Raw genomic sequence first — 20,797 nt, 5'->3', positions numbered from 1 at the left:
ATCAAGAATCAATATCAAGTGCGGGAACCTTGCTATGTGCATTGACACATTAACATGATCATGTTTCAACATCTTTAAAAAAAAAAAATCATCAATGGTTCAGTTGCCAAAAGCCATCCATGATCCATTTATTTATTTATTTTTTTTTTATAACTGACCCATCTAAAAATTCCACCATTCAAACATGTGGCTTTTTTAAATTTAGACATATGGCATTTTCTGAGTTGTTAAAGCCAACAGCCCATTACTCCATTCAGACAAATGGCCTTATCATTTTTTAGAAAGCTAGACATGTGGCAATTTCTAAGAAATTCTTGCTAAAGCCCACAATCCACCATCAAATTACAACTCTCCATCATTCAGACACATGGCCTTCTTATTTTTCTGGAAAACTAAACACATGGCATTTTCTGAAAAGTTGTTGCTAAAGCCCACAATCCACCATCACCATTTTCAATCAATTCCTAAAAAAATGCAAAAAATGCAAAAGTGGTTATCCACAACCACTTTTCTACATTCTATAAATCTCAGCTAATCATTAACTCTCTACCTATCATAACAAAAGAAATCTATCTATATTCTAATAATTATTGAAAATTTATTTTTTGAAATAAATATTTCTTAAAAATTTAATAATTATTTAAAATATTAATAAATATAAATTTAATACTATTGATTTCGTAACGTAAATTTAACATTACTGATTCTCCATAATTAATACGGGGTCATTCACTAGTTACAATTAAAGAAATGGTCACTCATCATAGGGAAAGTGAAGAAAATTAGAAAGCGCAGGGTGGTAACCGGGAAGGTTTGCTTCCATTGATTATATGACCCCACTTAACTCTCAACCCAATGTTCCTAAAAATAAGAATGAAAAAAAAGCACACACACACCGTTGGATTGAGATTTTTCTCTAAAAGGGATTTGCTTAGATGTAATGAATAAAATATCCTTAGTTCGTAACGTTTATACTTTATGCCGTGGAGTCGTAGACCTACAATCCCACCACTTGAAAATGGCTGGCTAAAGATGGGTCTGGACAGGGCCGCCAGTCGCCACAATATGCTACACGTTTGGAGCCCAAGCATTGGATAGGTCCAGAACATCCAGCTAAAAGAAACAAACAAACAAATAGCTTGCATGTGGGCAAAAAGGATTTCCTTCCTTTGAAGTTGAAAGTAATTCTTATTAGATGGTCGAAGTCATCTGTTTAATTAATTTAGGGAGCAGCCACAGTTTTAACTAGGAATTTGGGATCCATTTAACGGTAACTATGGATAGGGTGTCAATTGGACTGGATTTGGTCCAACCGGTCCAGTCGAATGTGAGTCCATTACAAATAGACCTGGTCCAATCTAGTCCAATGAATATTTTGGACCATTTTGAACCAGTCCAAAGACTGTTCAATCTGTTCAAATTCCTGTTAATTTAGATTGGTTTCAACTCAAACCTGGTCCATTGGCACCTATGTTCTAATCTTCTATCAATGGACCAGATATTGGCTCAATCTGATATAAATTCATTATGAACGAACCAGGTCCAATCTAATATCATATTGGTCCGTCCAGTCTCCAAATTCAATGTCTTATTGGTCCGTCCAATCCATCCAAATAGATTTTGATTTGGAAGGAGTCCAACCCAAAACCGGTCCTTTGACACCCCTAACTATTGATACTAGAATGTATGAGAGCATTTTGGTCCCGCATTCACAAAAACCCAAGACGTTGCATTTGCAAGTTTCGACGAGAAACAGTTATCCTGGCCATGATTCTACTTTATAACCCCCAGGAATCCGTTCTATACAAGGCCACTTAGAATCTCTAAAGATTAAATTAAAATAAATAAATAAATAAACAAAACAAAAAATTAGACAAATTTTCATATACAACAGGCAGTAATACCAGTAGCCAACATCATGTGCAACAAGCACCGGGTGAGGACATGAAAATATAAAGACCAAGCTTTTCTTTGTATACAAAATGATAATTTCATTTCAAGCCATCTTTAGCGAACAAGATAATCGGACTTTCCCCAAAACTTTTACTAGATGGTACATAATAAATTGCACAATAAGTCTACTAGATCCAACTGCCAATTGGAAGCAGCACGTTATCCTTCAACACTGTATGCTACCATAGACGGTGACTGGTTCATGCTCCTGCTTGTAACCGGCGATTTATACCAGCCTACTGGATTAAACGAAATAAGCTAGATGCACCATTCCTTCAATTGGTTCTGTGAAATTGAATATTAGCATGAATGAGGATTTTCTTTTTCTTTTTTTTTTATTTGGGGGAAGAGGAGGGAGGGTTAGGAAGATTAATTTACAAACAATAAGGAACTTTAAAGCACTCACCCCCGGTCAGGCAACCAGCCAAAAGTTAGTTTGGGATGTAGGTCAATTTCAAATGCTGACTGAGGCTTTTCTAAATTCTAGACCCTACCCACCACCCAACCAAACCCTCCCGGCATTTGAGGGCAAGGCAAGAACCCACATCTAATTTCCTATTATATATAAGAAATAAACAAGCAAAATTACATGAAAAAACATCAAAATTTTCAATTATTTGATTGAAACATGTAAAAAAACGCAAACTATCAATTATTCTTCACATAAGATTCAAAACATTATTAAATGGGCAAATTTCTTAAACTATCCTTACGGTTTAGTTAATAGACTAACTCTACCCTTACCGTTTTATATATTGTCTTAAAGTACCCTACTGTTTCTGACAATTGTCAGTGTCATTGAATGTTAACGGAAAAAATGAAATGTCAAACTTGCTCTTAATTATTCCTCAAATTTTCAAAATAAAACCTAATCGATGAAAAATCCACCTCTATGCAATTAAGATCCTCCTTCAACTCTTTTTTGATGGATAGATCCTTCTCCGACCCTTCTTTATAGTCAACAGAAGAATCACGTTGTATTGCAACAAGAAGAATCACCTTACCATCCAAATTTTGAATAAAACAGCCTAGCTGACAATATCAACTTATATTTAAAATAAAAACTTAAGAGTTCATTCCCTGGCCCTGGAGATCTCCAAACTGAATTCTCCTTCAGAAGTGCTGTTTCTGTTAAAGAGTCAGCCAAGCTATTGGCAAGTTCTAAGTACCAACCTGAACATGCAGTTCAGGCCGCTACCTAGTGTCAACCACTCTGGTTTCTCCGACTAAAAACTTATACATCCAAGGTGTCTCTTTCTCTGATTTCAACCAAAGAATAAGCACTTGGACCCATTCCATCTATGATAAGGGACATATAAAACCCATCCCAACTCCCAAGTGAGGAGGAATCTCCCATTCAACCCATAAAATTGTGTCTCTAGTTAAGATCCAACAAGATCATGCATTCCATCACTACAACCAAAGTTGGTCTAAGTAATATGTTAATCATCTGAATCCAGTAAGATCAAACCCAGAAAATGAAAATACGTGATTATTAAGGTACACCACGATCAGATCTGAATCCAATTCATATACAACCTACATTCACTCCAAAATTGTAAAGGATTACTGCCAGTTTGTTGACAACAAACTCTGTTAAAGTAGGCATTGGTCCGGTTTAACCATTTTGGCAGTGCTTTATCTACTTTCCATGATTATCCATTCACTTGTATGCCTTCATGCCAATACATAGAGATATTCATTGTTTTGTAACCATAGATGGTAATGGAGATCGTAAATCTTGAAAAAAGAAAGGTTAAGACGGTTACTTGCACAACCCCTTACCTTCAGACAAGGTACAACATATATCAGATTGTCATGGTCAAATAATGGTCTCCCATGCTAGAACAAGATGTAAACTGATACACTATCAAATGCCATCTGAAGCTCAAACCAAAACTGATGCATGGCAGAACAACATATGATAGAATTTACTGAAAAAGACTGCTTCATATTAGGCTAACCTGGTCTACATTAGCTCTTCTGAATTGAAACAGCCACAACCAAATGACTAATGCTGCTAAAACTTGAAGAATCACATGCAATAAGATCAGCAATTTCTGCAAGCAGCTTGCAAAATACAAAATGAATTTCATGTACAGATACAATGGGACCTAAAACATACAGGAAAACATATGCGCAGGCGCTTGCACATGCACACACACAGGGAGAGAGAGAGAGAGAGAGAGAGAGAGACCTTATTTTAATATAGGAGCATAAGGAGCAGGACAGGGAGATACAGACAGATCTGGTAATTGATTTATCAATTCAAGTGTAGCCTGAAGGCATGCATTTAGCAATTTCTTTTCCAACCTGAGAAGCTGTGTAGCAACTCGTTTCTTCGGGTCCAAAGTAAAATCTGTTAACTGATTCATCACAGAATTGGAAATGTTTCAGCAAAATCTGAACATTTAGGAACTATTTAGGATCAGAAGAAAACCAACTTAAGCCAAAAATACCAAAGCTTCATCTTCGTGTAAGGTAGTAGGATAGCCATCCAGGCGGGCGGTGAAATAGTCAGATAGTTGGTTTAAAACTGCTCGTTCCACACATGGACTTACCTGTTGATGTTCAACAAACATCTTGTAAATTTTATATGGACATTAGAATTGATGCTTACTTCACCCTAGCAGAAATCTGGATTTCCAAATGGCATCCTTCATAAAATCTTCTACACTAACTGTTCAATAATACTACAGGCATGATTGGGGGTCCCCACAATGCAATAGACATCTCGAATCAAAGCATATAATTAGGCACATCATCTAATTACCAATCTGTGTCCTGGAATGATGGGAAATTAAGGGTTGACAGCAAAGAAGCCTAGTGAGATTCTGAATATCTCAAATATTAATGGCATCTTATCTTATTAGTAAAAAGGTCTTCATCAGTCTTATTGGCTCCACTCAGCTGCTAAAACTCAATCATTTGATATTAAGTTCATCCAAGCCTTTTTTTTATTGTTAACTGGTAAAAATTTTATTGATAAATAAAAACTATAGTATATATTTACAACAGATGCATTCTCTTATAAACTTTACAGAAAACAGTGAGCCAATTTACTGATGCTCCCCTAGTGCTCTCAGAATAGCATCAATCCAGTAAAAAAGAAAACAGAAAAATTGCCAGCATAATGGATATCCACCCCATACTAATGATTGTCTGCTAAGAGCTAACTCCTTTACAAGTTAAAGGAATCAAAAACAGAAATAGAAAACCTAGGCATCCATGAGAGTTAAGGTTATGAAATGCAAGCATAATGCCTACAATCTAGCCCACAACTTTTTTTTTTTTATCAATAAGCCCACAACTAAATTTACTCAAGAAAAAACAATAAATTTTAAGATCTTAGATTTATTATCTGCAATATATTGATCAATAAGGTTAGACTTAGGCTCAGGCTCAATTGGCAAGCCTGAAAATGAGTTCAGACTTGGCTCACATGAGCCAAGCTGGCTCAATTCATTTGCAGTGCTGAATCAATGAGATCTATTGTAAAGCATTCGTTCCAAAAAATAATGAAAAAAAAAACAAAAAGTTTAAAACAATAGTATATTGATATGTTGCAAGGATGGATATAGAAATATGATATATTCCGTATTATTGTTATGTTCCCACCCATAATTCCATAGAGCTCAAAATATTCATGTAAAGGAGTTAAATAAGATAAACTTACAGGGCATATAGGGCCTTGCGAAGAAATAACTGACTGCATCTCAGATGGATCTGAAACATATCCCAATCGTATATAAGGAAGCATATCTGAAACTGCTTCTTTTTCTTTGCCTGCATATACCTGTAGGAAGGTAAATCCTTGTATTCAATGAATAAAAACGTATGAAAAGCATATGTTAGAATTCATGATAAGATATTCAATACATACATGGAAAACTTGTACAGCTAGCTTTCCATGTCTTTGAGCAACAATTCTCTTTTCTTGATATTGAGGATCCTCAGTGTTTAGCGATGCCTGGATGAGGCAAGTCATAAAATATGTGAGTAAAGAGGAACCAGTTAGAGATATGGTGACCTTATTAAAAGAAGGGCAGCAAATGGATTTCACCTCAACCATGATACGGTCATATGGATTATTTTCATCAACAAAACCATAATTCAAAAGCAGCCTTGAATTTGGTTGAGGTCCACACCTAATGTTAACATGACATACCAAGTTTAAGATGTATTAGTAGTAAATAAAAGAAGTCAAAAAATCAGAAAACAACAAAGAATATTATTAAGGGAAATTTTCCACCACCAACAGCCTTTGTAGAAGCAACTAGCACTGTCAACATAGAATGCAAGGACAACTTAAAAATCATGTGGTGGTTAATTAAATGATCCCAAACAAGCAGCCACTATACCATACAACAATTGAATCCCCAGCCTTATACGGACGGTCAACCACCAGTTGAATAGCACCTTCTACAGCTTCCAGCATTGCCTTGCAGTCACTTTTATATGCCAGCAGCGGGGGTCCTAGAGGAACCAAAGCAAACCTTCGTGCCAAACTAACTTTCTAGTTCCACCAGATAATCAAGCCATCAGTTTGTATGCACGTATGAATGTATGTGTGTGTGTGATAGATAGACACAGATGAAAGGATACTAAATAGCATAGAATACCTTTCTAAGAAGCTGTCTTAAGAAACATTAGAATGACAAAAGGAACAATAGAAACGAACAATCAAATAGCTTGAACTGCTAAACTGGTTTCAACCCCAAGTTTCTTGCAATGACCCATTATGACCAATGATTCAAAATATCATGTAAAAAGCCTTTCCATGATGAACCTGCATCGTGAATGTAACTCTCACCATTTTACATGAGAACTAAGTGTACCCAAAAAATAACAACCCAGTGTAGTTAAGAAAGGTGATTCCTAGGTGTTTTTGGCCTGGCAAGGTGAGCTCATGCCTAGGCAACAAAAATAAATAAATAAATAAATAGATTCATATTTTATTATAAAGTGATTAAATTAGTACAGATATTAACTGCCAACTTATACCCATTTTCAAGAAAACTGATTGAATTTTTAGAACCACCCTGTTTCAAACTCCAAAGTGCACATGATCACAAAAAAAATAGTAGCCCTAATTCTTAGCTTTACATGCACTTTTATTGACCCGAAATAGGTTAGATAGTCATATCAATATATACAAAGAAGCAATAATTATTTATTTGTCCCTATTAAGATGTTTATAACTATACCGCCCGTGTCATTGATGATGGTCTCAAAGTCTTAAAACACAGCTGAACTGCCCGGTAGAACCAGTTAAGCAGTGACTTGAACAGCTTTCCTGTTTTAGGCAGTTTTCGGCCTTTTGGCTGGTTGATGGTTGAATAATAGGTAAACCATTGACCTAGATGCTTTAACTACACTATAACAACCACACCTTCAGGGATAACTAATAAGGACTTGTAGAGCAATGGGGCAACTATAACAATAAGTGTATTAAATTTCTCCACTAGTATGCATTCTGGTATCAAATTTTGCAACTAGTAACTGGTAAAGAAAAGGGGAAGGGGATGAGGAAAGAGAAGAGAGCATAGAGGGAAGTAATATCTGTCTCATAAACTAAAGACTGATTCTTTGCACTTTTGCACATCAGAAGGCACCAAATTCTAGGAAGTGGACTAGAATGAAAACTAAAAATCATGTCTCCTTACTTCATAATTGCATGAAATGCATAAGATAACAGCTATTTCAACATCACATATTCTATAAAATAGTACCTGCAAATGCACTACACAAGACTGAATTGCAACAAATGCTTGTTTGAAGATCTCAAATGGAAAGGCCTCAGTAGGTATGTCATATGGATATTGCTGCAAAATACAAAACCAATAATTACAATATTGCAATACCAAGTTCTCACCATCTCCTTTTTGGTTCAGTAAGATCTTGTAGTACATATATGGATAGCTCATCTAGAGCAGGGCAAGAAATGCATGATACCACCTGACTGCCTTAATAAAGCTTACCTTGTACCTAGTCTAAGGTCACTAGGCCCTTACTTTTTTATATATGTTTTATAATGCATTGATCATTAGTGCAAATACAATGTTTACTATTTTATAAGGAAAAAGGATAAAAAGTGCAAGTTATTTTTTAATGGAAACTGAATTTATATAAGAAAATGACCTGAAAGAGAGACCCAGCCATAAACCAAACAGTGTCAAGTTCATTATACTCTCTCTTGATACCCTCGCTTCTCTCAAGAACTTCTGCCTGAATCATTATCAGCAAAAAAGTGTTTTAGAACTTTAATCTGCTATGGTTTTCTCACCAACCTAAAGTTTGTGAGGACAGAATAAGTATATTGATACAGAATAGACTCCTCCGAGTGTTTAAAAAAAAAAAAACAAAGAATAATCAGATACAAAATAGAAGATAGAATAAGAGATAATAACGAGCAATTTGCTTAAGAGCATGAAAAAATACAAGTCTAACAAGATAGTCACCATTCAAAGTAGTAAAGAGGAGGGATAATTCCTTGAAAGTCTGAAAATTGGAAGCATATATGCTAAAACTAAAATTTCTTAATACAATCTGGACCCTTTTTATTTTGAGAATCCAACATAATCTGAACCATTTTAGGAGTGAAAACTGCTAAAACTTGGAAAAAATGATAAAGTTCCTAGAGTATCCGAACCATTTCTATGCCAACATCAATCAATACTTTTAAGAACAATAGTAATTTTATAAAGCAAATAATAAATACTTTTAGCAATGTTTTGACGATCAGACCAGACTGGATAGTTGAACCATTTGAAGCAGAACAACATGTCCTATTCCTAATTGTATGAATCAACCCCGTGCCCCAATTAGCAATTGACACGTCACGGAACTGTCAGAACTAGTTGTTAAACCATTAGATCCTCTGAACTGGTATGCAAATGTTATAAACAGGATAATTATTATTCAAATGCGCCCAATTTGATAAAACTCTGTAAAATCCTAAAATGTACCTAAAGTCTAAACATGTAAAGCATGAGAGGAAAGAAACTAAGCGAGGGGGAGTTCTTCAGTCATGGGTTGAACATCAAGTTTCTTTTCCTTCTTTTTTCTTTTTTTTCTATACTTTCTTTTTCAGGTATGTATGCCAAAATCCAAGATTGCAGTTCACATGAAATACAGGAACAACCAAATGTAATCAACTTATTTCAAATTTTTTGGTGGATTTCATATTTACTAACCGTTATGTTCTCCCATCATGGATTTCCTTTTTTTATCAGTAATCGCTTATTAATTTGTAAAAAGAATGGTTTATGTACAAAGCTGTCAAGAATCCCCGTGCACTGGCAAGACTTCATGGGTTTCATGCTTTTGTCATATAATGCCTATATTTGATAATGTTTCATATATTGCTTCCCAATATTTTTCCTGTTATTGGCTGATTTACACCTTTTTCTGCAATTTGGTGGTAAAATTCATAATATTAACTAACTTGCCCACATTAGTTTTCTTTCCCACATAAGCTGTAGGCACCCTCTTAAGTTATCATTTCATTCCTTGATTGAAAAGATTACCTTCTTAATATTGCAGATTTTTGTTCCATCATATACTGTTACCTACTTGTGGTTTATGTTGCATCTCAAATTGGCCAAATGTGTTCTTCTGTTTATAAGCATTTGTCCTCCATTTAGGTTTGCTGATTTTTTTATGCTTTTATGTGTGCATTTCATTAAAGGCCATTACTCAATGTTGATCCCACTTATCTGGGGTCTTGGGAGGGGTAGACTGGGTATGATCCTAAAATTTGGCATTTTCTGCACAAAGTGGCCACCCTCAGACTCAAACCCACATTCTCACAGTCACATTTGCCACTTTGCCAGCCTGAGATTTTTCCATTAAACCAATTAATGGTCCCTTATGAGTGAATTTTTTTGGGAGGAACAGTAAGTAACTGAAATTTTAAATTGAGAATGTATAGAAAATTTACAAGAATGTATATTATAGCCCACAGATAGGCTAGAATATCCAACCTACCCCTTATCTGTACATTTGATATCATCCCATTTTGGTTTTATTTTCCAATGCATTAGGATGATAGACATTTAAACACTATTATATAGGCATTTACTCCATTTATTTCAAATTAGTTTTTTATAGGAAAGGTAACCATGTATAATGTTATGATGAAGAGTCAAATCGATAATTTAATAATGCTATGGTTGATATGTAATTTTCCAATATATTCCATTTTTTCATATTTCTCCATCTTATACTTTTTCATAAGTTCTATCACCAGGAACTACCAGCCTTTATAGATCAATGCCCAGTCTAGTTTTCAAAACATGGTTTCTTCCTTAACATTGTTGTTTTTCCCATACATGCATGCCTGGTGGAGGTTCTTTTCTCGTGTGTGCACCTCCCACCCCAGGATTGAGATTTGGTTTGAAGAAGCTTACTCATCATTCAGTTCAACGTAAATGGATGCTAAATACAAGAGAAAGATTTAATTCAGATATCAAGATAAATTAATACCTTTGTGGCACTCCCAGTCAGATAATCCAGTTCAGCTTCCGACCACAGAAGTGGAGATTCCACAGCTAATTGGCCCCTCCCACGCTGGCGATCAAGCTCTCTGATGAATGGGTACCAGAAAGACTTCTTTCCCTGTTTCTTCTCGTACATGAGATATAGTGCCAAGCAAGCAAGTTCGGACAGCTTGTTTGTTGTTAGTAGTTCAGCTGCATAAAGCACCCAACTGTCAATGAAGAAAAAGCATACAGCAGAGTCCCACACCTTATCGTGAAAACTAAAGATAGGAAAATACATTAGTACCAAAATAAACTAAACATCTCACCGATTGTCTCGTTGCCCAGAACCCTCTCGAGGGTTACTACCAAGGAATTCGGCACACAAAATGCAACATCGCCCGCCTACAGAAAGAACAAACATAAATAAAATAAATGGATGAACTTCACAGTGGAGCTGGAATAAGGTCGAGGTAATACATTAAAAGGAGCAATTCGAAATGCAAGAGAAAAAACTAATGCAGTCACCTGGAGGTCCTCGCTCGCTGCGACGTAGTGTATAGGTCGATGTTTCTTATCGTGCGAAGGCCTTTCCTTGAGAATGACCTTGCAAGGAGGAAATCCGTTGCTATGCATCCAAGCTTTCAGATCCTCGAACTCTTCTTTCTTACTAACAACTTCATGAGACCTCCCGTCTTCCTTACGCGATCCGACGACTAAGGTGTCAGCACCAGACGCCAAGCAGAGTCTCCGCCGACGAATCGAACAAAAAGCAATGGAATAGCTTGAGGTTTTGATGAAAGAACTCGAAACCCTAGAAACAACAGCAAGCGGACGAGGAGAAGATGGATTGATGGGAGACGACGAAATGCAACTGTTTAGCAGATGAACAGCATCCATGTTGTCCTTCTGTATGGAAAAAAAAAAAAAGTCGAAATCCTCCTGTAGAAAGAGAGGATGTGTAAGGGAAACGTGGATGTGTGGTCCAAGGTTCAGAGTTCCTACGTTTTGATGAACATTTTAGTAGTTACTGACTTGCAGTTGCAGAGCGTGAGCGTCAGAGTATTGCGGTTCAAAGAGTGAGAGAGGCTGGGGACCTGGGAAGCCAAGATATTTTTTTTCCTCGATTTATCTTGATTTTCTCTCTACTTAGTCTGTGCGCCGAGGTGTCGTATCGGATAAGAGAATGAAGCACACGGACTAATGGTAGAGTAAAAACTATAAAGAATCTAGACGACCGGTGTAACTGTAATGAGTTCAGAATTGGCTTTTACATTTGTGTGTCTCTGCTGCTGCATTAAAATGATTTTTTTTTTTTTTTTTTGGTTGGGGATCTTCTCCTTGTTTCGGCCTTTCCGCAGCACTTGGGGTCATGGGGACTTCAGCCAGTGGTTCATGGACGGCTAGGGCTTCCAACGGTCGGGTTTTGGTATTTCCCACCCGACTATTAAATGGTACAAGTTTATTTATGGACCCAAAACCGCCATAATTAATAATCATAGGGAGGCTTAAATATATTTGGGGAATTAATAAATCTTCAGTGCTTTTCTCAAAAAACACGCCCCATAGATTTCAAAAAATGCTATTCAAAATGCTTAGAATCCCCTTTTTTTGGGGCGGAAAAAATAAATTTCATAACGCATCATTATAGAGAAGGAGAGGGGTCAACCAATTTGCTACCCACAGAGCAAGGGCTTCAATGAAGAAGTCAGAGTCTGTGAAGCCCTTTTATGCAAGGTTGTGGACTAGAAAATTGGTTTCCCTCCTTGTAAAAGAAAAAGAAACATTCAAGTTTTTACATTCTTCTAAAATATCTTTACATCCTTGTAAAAAAGCTTCAGAGACTTCATTTAAATTCATTGCGTTCAACGCCTCAACCAGGGAATTACTATCACTCTCAATCACAAAAGGACCTTTGTTCAGCAGCTTCCCTAGTTTCACTCCTTGAAGGCAAGCAACGACTTCAGCTTGAATGGGTGAGACTGAAATTGACCGGCCAAAAGAGATTCCTTCTATAAGACCCGAGTGGTCTCTAGCAATTGCACCAAAACCCACTTTTCCATCACACAAAAAACTATCGTCTACGTTTACCTTCAAAAAGTTATGAGTTGGGGGTTGCCACAAAAAGATTGAAGCGGCAGCTTCATGTGCTTGCAAAGAACCTAGTCATCTTTTTTGCAAAGTCCTCTTCCTCTCCTTCCAGGCTTTGTTAAGACAAATGAGATTTTTAATGGGGTTAGCAACTCTTTGTCAAAAACAAATTTGTTCCAACTTTTTCCAAATAGTCCAGAGAATAAGCGTTGTATAACTTAATAGATCTTCTTTGTTATCCTTCCTCTAGCTACAAAGGCTAGTCCACTCCAGGAACCAGTTTATGAATTCATTTGGAACATTCTTTGTTCTAAGATTTAAAGTTGACTGGTGTTGGCGAAAGCATGTCGTTAACCACTTTGGAACACCAGTTTAGAGATTTAAAATTTTTCAATCCTCACGTAACCTTAAACAACGTAGTACGTGGTGAGAAAGGGGTCGAACCCACAGGGAAGCAAGATAAAAATTATTATTTTTTGTTTCGAACAAATAAAAGGAAAATGGATATAGGATTTGTAGAAAATAAAAAAATAAAATTTATTAATGTTGAAAATAAATGTTTGAAATTAAACAAGACAATAATTAATGTTCATAAATTAAAGAATACTGAGATCAACAAAAGAAACAAATAAAAGTGATCCAAAATTCGGATCCAGTGGCAGTAGCTTTCTAGGTAGACGAAATACAAGCTTTCTCCTTCCGTTTAGCCCTTGAACCCCTCGAAACACCTTAGCCTTGAACCGGACGAATTCAGATTTGCAAAACACACAAACGAACATAAATTAAATCTAAAAGACTGCTGAAATAAAATAACATAAAAGAAAATAAAGAAAATGAAAATGATGGCTCATCAAATATAGTGGTGGCAGTTGTAGATTGGCTGGACTACTTGTAAGAACCCCTCCTGACAAGATCTGAGCATCATTCCCTTATACAACCTTTGAACTCCTCAAGAAACCTTAGCCTTGTGAACTGGGTGGATTGACCAACCCCTTCTCTAGGGCCCCTAGGGTCCTTTTTATAGATAAAGGTGGTTATAACTGGGATTAGAGAGAAAGAGGGGGGCGACAAATAGATTTTTACAGAAATATGAGCGCCTTAGGGTTGAGAATGGAGGGTTATGATTGTTTTAAGGTGATCCTAAGGCTGAGAAGAGAAGGAGAAAGCACCCAATATTATGTATGTTTGATATTTGGGCTCCTAAGATTGGATGGTGGAGATTTAGGCACCTAGGGTTGAAAGGTGGAGATTAAAAGGAGTGGGTGGCGCCCTAGAGTTATAATGCTAAAGAGAGGGTGCCCTAGAATGAGTGAGAAGGTGCCCTAGGGTTTGCTAAGGAGAGGGGAGTATGGTAATACAGTAGGAGGGGCACCATTATGGGTTTAACAGACAAGAGGGGCCCTATTGTGCTCAGTTTTTCATAGAAACACCCCCTCTCTCAATTGAAATTCTCACCAGCTTCCCAAAATTTGTAAAAAAAAAACTGTAAATTTCCTGTTTTTTACCCATAATTTGTCGAGGGACCCTAAAAGGTCACAGCATTGAATTTAACCGGAAAAATGGTATAGATTGGTCAATCTAAGGTCTAAAATACCCCTAAAATGATGCCCTTAAGGCATCAAAATACAAAGTTATCATTAACCCAAACCATAGGAGCTTGGCGTGGTCACATTTGAACAAGGCATGCATAATTGATTCAGGTTCTTTGGTGCAGATAGGGTAGGTTCACACAGTCAACAATTGAGTTTCAGAGACATCTCCAAATGAAGTGTTTTTTATCAATTTTTAATTTCCAAAGCTCCTTCCAGGGATCTCTGATTTGGATGTTGGTGTTGCTATTATTACCTAGATGGCCAGAAGGGGGGATTAAAATCTTTCTCTACTTGCTAAGAAATATGTTGATTTGACCGTGAATTTCCCTGAAAGGTTTCCTTTCCAGATTAGATTGTTCTCTCAGTTTCCTTAAGCTGAAGGAATTCTTTTTATTTGGTTTTTTATTTCTTTTGTGAAGGAAGCCTCCAAGATAGATAGGTTCTAGCACCTTCTTTCCTAATTTATTAAATCTTTGACCCACATTGGCCCATCGTTACATGGGTTTGGTCCCATTAAACGAAATTCTGGTAGATCCTTTAACTATGGATCGCTCCAGATTCTGATATGCTCTCCTGATTTACCTCCCACAAGGCTCCTTGTTTTAAGATTTCCTTTCCTGCTATAATGCTTTGTCATCCCCAATAACCCCTGTGAGGGAAGACATCATTTAGGAAATTTTTTCCTTTGATGTACTTTGCCTTGATAACTTGACACCATAGGTTGTTTTCCTCTGTACAAATCCTCAAAGCTTGTTTGGCTAGGAGGGCCTTGTTGAAACATTGGAGATCTTTAAAGCCTAGCCCTCCATCATTTTTATTCATACTAATAGTCTCCCAGCTAACTTTCTTTTTATCCTAAGAGCCCCACTAGAATTCCTTTGGAGTTTTGCCATGTCTTCACAAATAGTCTTGGGAACCAGGAAGCATGACATGGTGTAGTTTGGGATGGTTTCAACCACTGATTTTAAAAGGACTTCCTTTCTTCCATTTGAAAGGAGGAGTTCATGCCATTTGAATGTTTTGGACCTGATTCTTCCAAGCAAGTAATAAAAATGACCATTTTTTATATGCCAATGGTTGTAGGGAGGCCTAGGTAAATACCTGGGTTCTCTACCTTTTTTATGCTTAGTCTTCTAGTCATTTTCTTTTGCAATCTTGGGTGGAAATTTTTGCTAAAGAAAACCTCATATTTTGAAAAAATTTACCTATTGACCAAACGACCTTTCATACAACTGTATTGCTTCCACCAGAATTTGGCTTTCAGATGGTTTTGCCCTCGTAAAGAGGTAGCTGTCATTTGCAAAAAATAGGTGGGATATTACTAGGCATTATCTATTTAGCTTCATTCCAGAAACTCTCTTATGCAAAACAAGGTGATGAAGGTAAGCAGAGAATACTTCAGACACAAATAGGAACAAATATGGGGACAAGGGATCTCCTTGTCTGAGACCCCTTTCTGGGTGGAAAGGTTTACCAGGAACTCCGTTTACAAGAATCTGATATGACACTGTTGTAATGCATTATAGATTCCAATTAATCTATTTGTCCCCAAAGCCCAACTTTTTTAACACTTTCTCTAAGAAACCCCATTCTACTCTGTCATAAGCCTTGCTCGTGTCAAGTTTAATTGCCATCTAGGCTTTTTTCCCCTTACATTTTTTCATGTAGTCAATTTTTTCACGGGCAATGAGAATGTTGTCATAAATTTGTCTACCTGGAATGAAGGCATTATGATTTTCACTGGTAATTTTTAGGAGTAGTAGTTTCAATCTATTGACTAAGATCTTTGCTATTATTTTGTAGTTGGAACAAAGGCTAATTGGTCTGAAGTGGCTTGCTTCAGTGGGTTGTTTAACATTGGGAATTAGGGCTATGAAGGTTTTTTTTTATTTCTTTGTTTAGGTGATTGGATCTGAAAAACTCATAGATGGCTTTGCAAATATCAGGTCCAACTACCTCCCAATTTTTTTGGAAAAAAATATTTTGAAAACCATTAGGTCTTGGAGCTTTAAGGGGGGCCATCTGAAACAGTTCTTCTTTGATTTCCTCCTCTTCCAAATCCCTCTCTACCCATCTATTATCTTCCTCTGTAATTTTCCTGCTTAGAGTCTCCAACAAGCCTTCGGAGTTCTGAGTACCTGAAGAAGTGAAAATATTTTCAAAGTAGCTATTTAGCACTTCTTTTACTTGGTTCTCACCTTCTACCCAAATTCCAGGTTCCTTCTCCAAACTTAGGATTCTATTTCTTCTTCTCCTTTTCAAAGTTTGGGCATGGAAGAATATTGTATTCCTGTCTCCATGCTAGAGGCAGTTTATTATGGATTAATAAGCCCACATTTGTTCCTCCCTAGAAAGCCAAGTCGTCAATTCTGATTCCAGAGTCTTCACTTTGTCTTCATTTTTCCTTTCCATATTCAATTATGTTTCCAGAGATTTTTTGATCCTTTCAATGTTGTGCTTTACATTTCCAAAAACCAGCTTGTTCCAGCTCCTTAGCCTTTGCTGGAGGTTTTCTAGATTCTTCCGTAGATTACTCTGGGGGGATCTCGAGGAATAATCACACCAACTATATTGAATAGTATCCTTAAAATTTTCATGGGAGAGTTACATGTGTTCCATTCTGAAAGGCCTAACTCTCTTTCTTAGAGTCTCCTTAGTATTTATTGATATTGGGTAATGATCTAAGTCTAAGGAGATCGGGACTTTGACTTGGGCTTCTTTGAAAATATTTCTCCAAGAAAAGTTACAGACGGCCCTGTCTTGTTGGACCAAGTAAATTTAAGACCATGGCTTTGGATTTCACGAAGTCCACACTTTATGAGGAAATCTTTATTGTGGGATAGTCTAGTGGTTTTGCTAGGGCTTCCTCCTTTATTTTCATCTTTGTTGAAGATCATGTTAAGATCTCCACAACACATCCAAGGGCCTTTAACAATAGTGGCCAGGAAGTTCCACTTTTTTAAGAAACATTTCCTTTTGTGCTTCTTTGGTTCTCCATAGATGAAAGTACAATACCAACTTTGTCCTCTATCACCATTACATTTGACATTAATGAAATTGTTGTCAGCAAACAGGACTTTGCTTATGGTATCTTCCTTCCAAAAGAGGGCCAGACCTCCTTTCAGGCTTCCAGAATCGCTACCCCTACAAGTCCAATATTTGAGAAAATCGAGCTTCTTTTTACAATTCAATAGAGATTGTTTTTTGTTTCCATTAGAAAGATGATATTAGGGTTTAGATTATTTTTGGTCTCCTTCAAAGCTTGAATTGTCAATGGAGACCCGATTCCCTAATAATTTCAGTTGATAATCCTCATTTGGCACTTGGGATCTGTTTCGAGACAGATCCCCAAAACCCATTTATTGAGATTACTTAGAGGTGTAAAAATTTTCTTTGAGAGTGAAGTCTCTCCATTCACTATTTTGGCTAAGATTTTTGAGTACAGAGCCCGACCCACCCATATAGCATCTACTAGAACCTTCGCAGAAAGGATGGTATTTTCTTTTTTTTCATCTTTTTTAGCCTAGGGCCAGAGTGATCTTTTGGTGTTTTCCCCCTCTCTTCGGATGATTTCTTTCTTCCAAAAATTTATTTTTCCCTAATCTGCCATACAATGATTTCTTTTTTTTCTCGTGAAATATCTTGATGTGGATTTTCTTATCATGTCAATATCAGGCCAGAGTACCGGTATGTTCATGGGTGACAAGGAATTGAAAGTAAGTAAACTGAGGCTATTAACTGAATTCATAGAAGAATGAGCTAGACATACCTCTTCTTCTTGTCCTGAAGAGAGATATTGGTTAAGGGGTTCTTGTGCTATGGTTTTCTCCCATTTCTACTTTGTCTGGGTAAATCTCCTCTCCCATGGCATGTTGCTCTGATCCAGTTTTGCTTACTTTCTGCTTGAGAATGCTTTCCATACTGATTTGTTATTGATGGAGGTTGAATTATGGCAAAGGGCTCATCAATTGTTGGGTTTGATATCGATTTTCAGCACAATGAGTTGGGCTGGCCAGATGGGTTACTTTGGCTCGTTTCTCTTGTGGTCCGGAACCCAATTTGTCAAGTTGCCCCTCTAATTCCTTAATAATTATTCTTGAATTTTTCCTTTTTTTTCTCCACTACAAATTGGAAGGCCACGTCAGCTCACTCACTAGCATGTTTTATACCTTTTTCCTTTCTTGATTCGGTTAGCTTCTCTAGTCAGTTAGTAGTCCACATCAGCCTGGCTTTGATTTCGGATTTGACTACTATTGTAGTCCTCGCCGCCCCACTCCCACCTGCCGTCATCAGTCATTCGATGGTTATCATCACCATCTTCCTCACTGTCATCCTTTGACCCACTATCTTCTCTGGTGACTGGATTCCGAATGTCATTCCCCACCGGTGAGCTCTTGGAAGAGTTTCCTCTTAACAGGTAGATTTGCGAACTGGGGAGCCAGTCTCTCAGTCATCCTTTTCCGGCGAGGTGTTTTGGACCCTCGGTTATGAGTTCATTGCCTCCCTTTCTGCAGTATTATTTGCTCTTGTCTATCCTCGGCCATGACCCCTTCCTTCTTGCTCACTAATTTTCATGTTGTTGATGGTTTTAAAGTCATCTTGTTCTGGGCTCACTCTCAGCTAGTCTCCGTAGTAAGCTTCATTCTGGTACCCTTCGATGGAGTGTGCAACCATTATGTCAGTAATTTGTTCTATAAGGAGTGCTTTCGGGACACTTGTGCAGTTGGCCTCCTTATGCCCGATCATCCCGCATCTTTTGCAGAAAATAGGCAGTTTTTCATATTGAAAGGCATACCAGCGGAGGTTGCCTTCTTTGTCCTTGTTCTAGTTCCCTCGCGCTAGAGGCTTGTTGATATCAACTGCAACTCTTCCCATTGAGGATTTTCTTCATCTGATTCTAATTCCTCATTTTCCTCCTAGATCGGTGTCCCCACTAAACTCACCATTATAGCTTCTCACGACCAGAAACATTTCTCCATTGGTGCATCCACTATTCTGATGAAGATTTTTAGCTTCGAGAAAACCACAGACCTAGGAATGGTGTTTGGTTCCCATAGACCTAGAATAAGGGGATAGCCTTGCACTTGCCAAGGCTCTTGCATTAAGAACAGTTCCATGTCAGCCTTTTTTTTTAAAGCGATCCATAAAATTTCATCCTTTAGCCACTTAACTTCATACTTGCAGTTTGGCAAAAAAAATTTAACTTTTTGAAGGACACCAAATGCATTCATCTTCTTATCAGCAACTACATTGCCATAAACAGCTTTCTTGCATATTTCTTCTAACTTTTTCTGCTTCTCTATGATTTTCCTTTCCAAAGGGATTTCGCATTGTTCTGATTTCATCTCCTTCGTTGAATGCAGCTCTTGAGGGATTGCTGAGTTTCTTGATTGGAAATCCTTGCTTGTGTCCGTTTTGATCTTCATAAAGCTTCAGGATCTCTACTTCATCTAGCATTCATTGCCTTCGCATTAACTGCGAAAACACTACTAGCTCTCACTAGCGCACTACTGTGAAAGCATACTTATATAGGTGTTTGGGTGCATTTCATAAACGTTTCTAGAATCCCATTGGAAACTAATTCCAAATCCTATCTTGGGGCTCTTGTAATCACTAGAAGAGTTACAAAGAGTATATTTGGAAAAACCAAAGAGAAAATGGTTCACAAATTAGCAAATTGGAAAAAAATATTCCTTATCAATTGCGAATAGATTAACCCTCATAAATTCTTCAACTAACATGATGCCACAATATATAATGAGTTCTTTTAGAATCCCAAAAAATTCTATAGACGAATTGGACAAGATTCAAAGGGATTTTCTATGGAACAATTCAAATGGGAAGAAATCTCTTCATTTGTTAAATTGGGAAAAAGCGTGCACCCCTAAAAGGTGGGGTGGTATGAAAATAAGAAAGCTCCACTAGGCTAATGAGGTGCAAAGTTAGGTTGTAGGATCATAAATGAGGAGAACAATCTATGGATGAAAGTTATCAAAAGCAAGCATTTGAGGAAGGAAAATTTATGGATTTGCAAAACTAAAAAGGGTATCTCTTGGGCTTGAAGGGGTATTCTCCTTGCTAGAGATCTCATTAAGAAAGACACTTGTTGGCAAGTAGGAAACAATATGCTTATTAGCTTTTGGCATGATAATTGGGTTTATGACAAACCTCTATCTTAACTGTGAGGTTATGACAAACAATAACATTGAAGTCTCAGACATGATTGATTTTGGAAGAGAATGTTGGAATGAAGACAAAATAAAGGCGGAGGTATCTGACCAAATTTGGCAAGATATTAAGACAATTTTTATTGATCCTAACTCTATGGAGGACAAAATTATTTAGGGGAACAACCCTATGGGGATTTTCTCTATAAAAATAACTTATTTGTTGAAGTGTTTTTTTGTTCTTAACCTAAACGTCACATTTAATTGGTTGGCTAATATTTGGAACATCAAATGCCCTCCAAAGATAAAGACTTTTCTCTTTTTCATTCTCAACAATAGGCTTCCTACTAAAAGCCATCTAAGGAAAAGAGGATATAACATTGATGGCTCTTGTATCTTTTGTGGGGATGAGGAGGATATTGATCATATTTTTAAAATATGTGCCCACAAAAAAGCAAATGTGGCTTACCTTAAACACTCCCCTGGAGGGACCAAAATGAGAATGAAAATTTAA

At 37.0% G+C, this 20,797-nt stretch overlaps 1 protein-coding gene across 4 annotated transcripts; it reads right to left on the bottom strand.

The window, feature by feature from the left end:
• Positions 1-1,824: 1,824 nt before the first annotated feature.
• Positions 1,825-11,729, bottom strand: LOC104592944 (Rubisco methyltransferase family protein). 4 transcript variants are annotated; one of them, XM_010252511.3, is made up of 12 exons: positions 10,962-11,724; positions 10,763-10,838; positions 10,441-10,646; positions 8,095-8,181; positions 7,686-7,778; positions 6,315-6,469; positions 6,017-6,101; positions 5,837-5,923; positions 5,630-5,749; positions 4,413-4,514; positions 4,151-4,319; positions 1,825-2,238 (listed from the first exon to the last, which is right to left on the bottom strand). In XM_010252511.3, the coding sequence occupies exons 1-11, from the start codon at positions 11,331-11,333 to the stop codon at positions 4,152-4,154; spliced, it is 1,551 nt and encodes a 516-aa protein (XP_010250813.1). In that variant the 5' UTR covers positions 11,334-11,724; the 3' UTR covers positions 1,825-2,238; position 4,151. The 4 variants fall into 4 exon arrangements, with proteins under 4 accessions (XP_010250813.1, XP_010250812.1, XP_010250811.1 ...); XM_010252510.3 differs by lacking the exon at positions 1,825-2,238 and adding an exon at positions 3,770-4,023 and having other exon boundaries at positions 10,962-11,725; XM_010252509.3 differs by lacking the exon at positions 1,825-2,238 and adding an exon at positions 3,770-4,013.
• Between the last annotated feature and the right edge of the window lie 9,068 nt (positions 11,730-20,797).

This window comes from Nelumbo nucifera, chromosome 3 (genome assembly GCF_055504915.1).
Source record: "Nelumbo nucifera cultivar China Antique chromosome 3, China Antique-T2T, whole genome shotgun sequence".
NCBI lineage: Eukaryota > Viridiplantae > Streptophyta > Magnoliopsida > Proteales > Nelumbonaceae > Nelumbo > Nelumbo nucifera.
The sequence above is the reverse complement of the archived record's forward strand: the minus strand, read 5'-3'. Positions and strand labels throughout refer to the sequence as shown.

Bases quoted from the DNA above. Each gene is read 5' to 3' on its own strand.
- LOC104592944 (XM_010252510.3), bottom strand. From the start codon at position 11,333: ATGGATGCTGTTCATCTGCTAAACAGTTGCATTTCGTCGTCTCCCATC. The intron at 10,647-10,762 runs GTGAGATGTTTA...TGCTTTATGCAG, and splicing joins TCTGGGCAACGAGACAATCG to CTGAACTACTAACAACAAAC. The intron at 6,102-6,314 runs GTATAGTGGCTG...TGTTAACATTAG, and splicing joins GGGGATTCAATTGTTGTATG to GTGTGGACCTCAACCAAATT.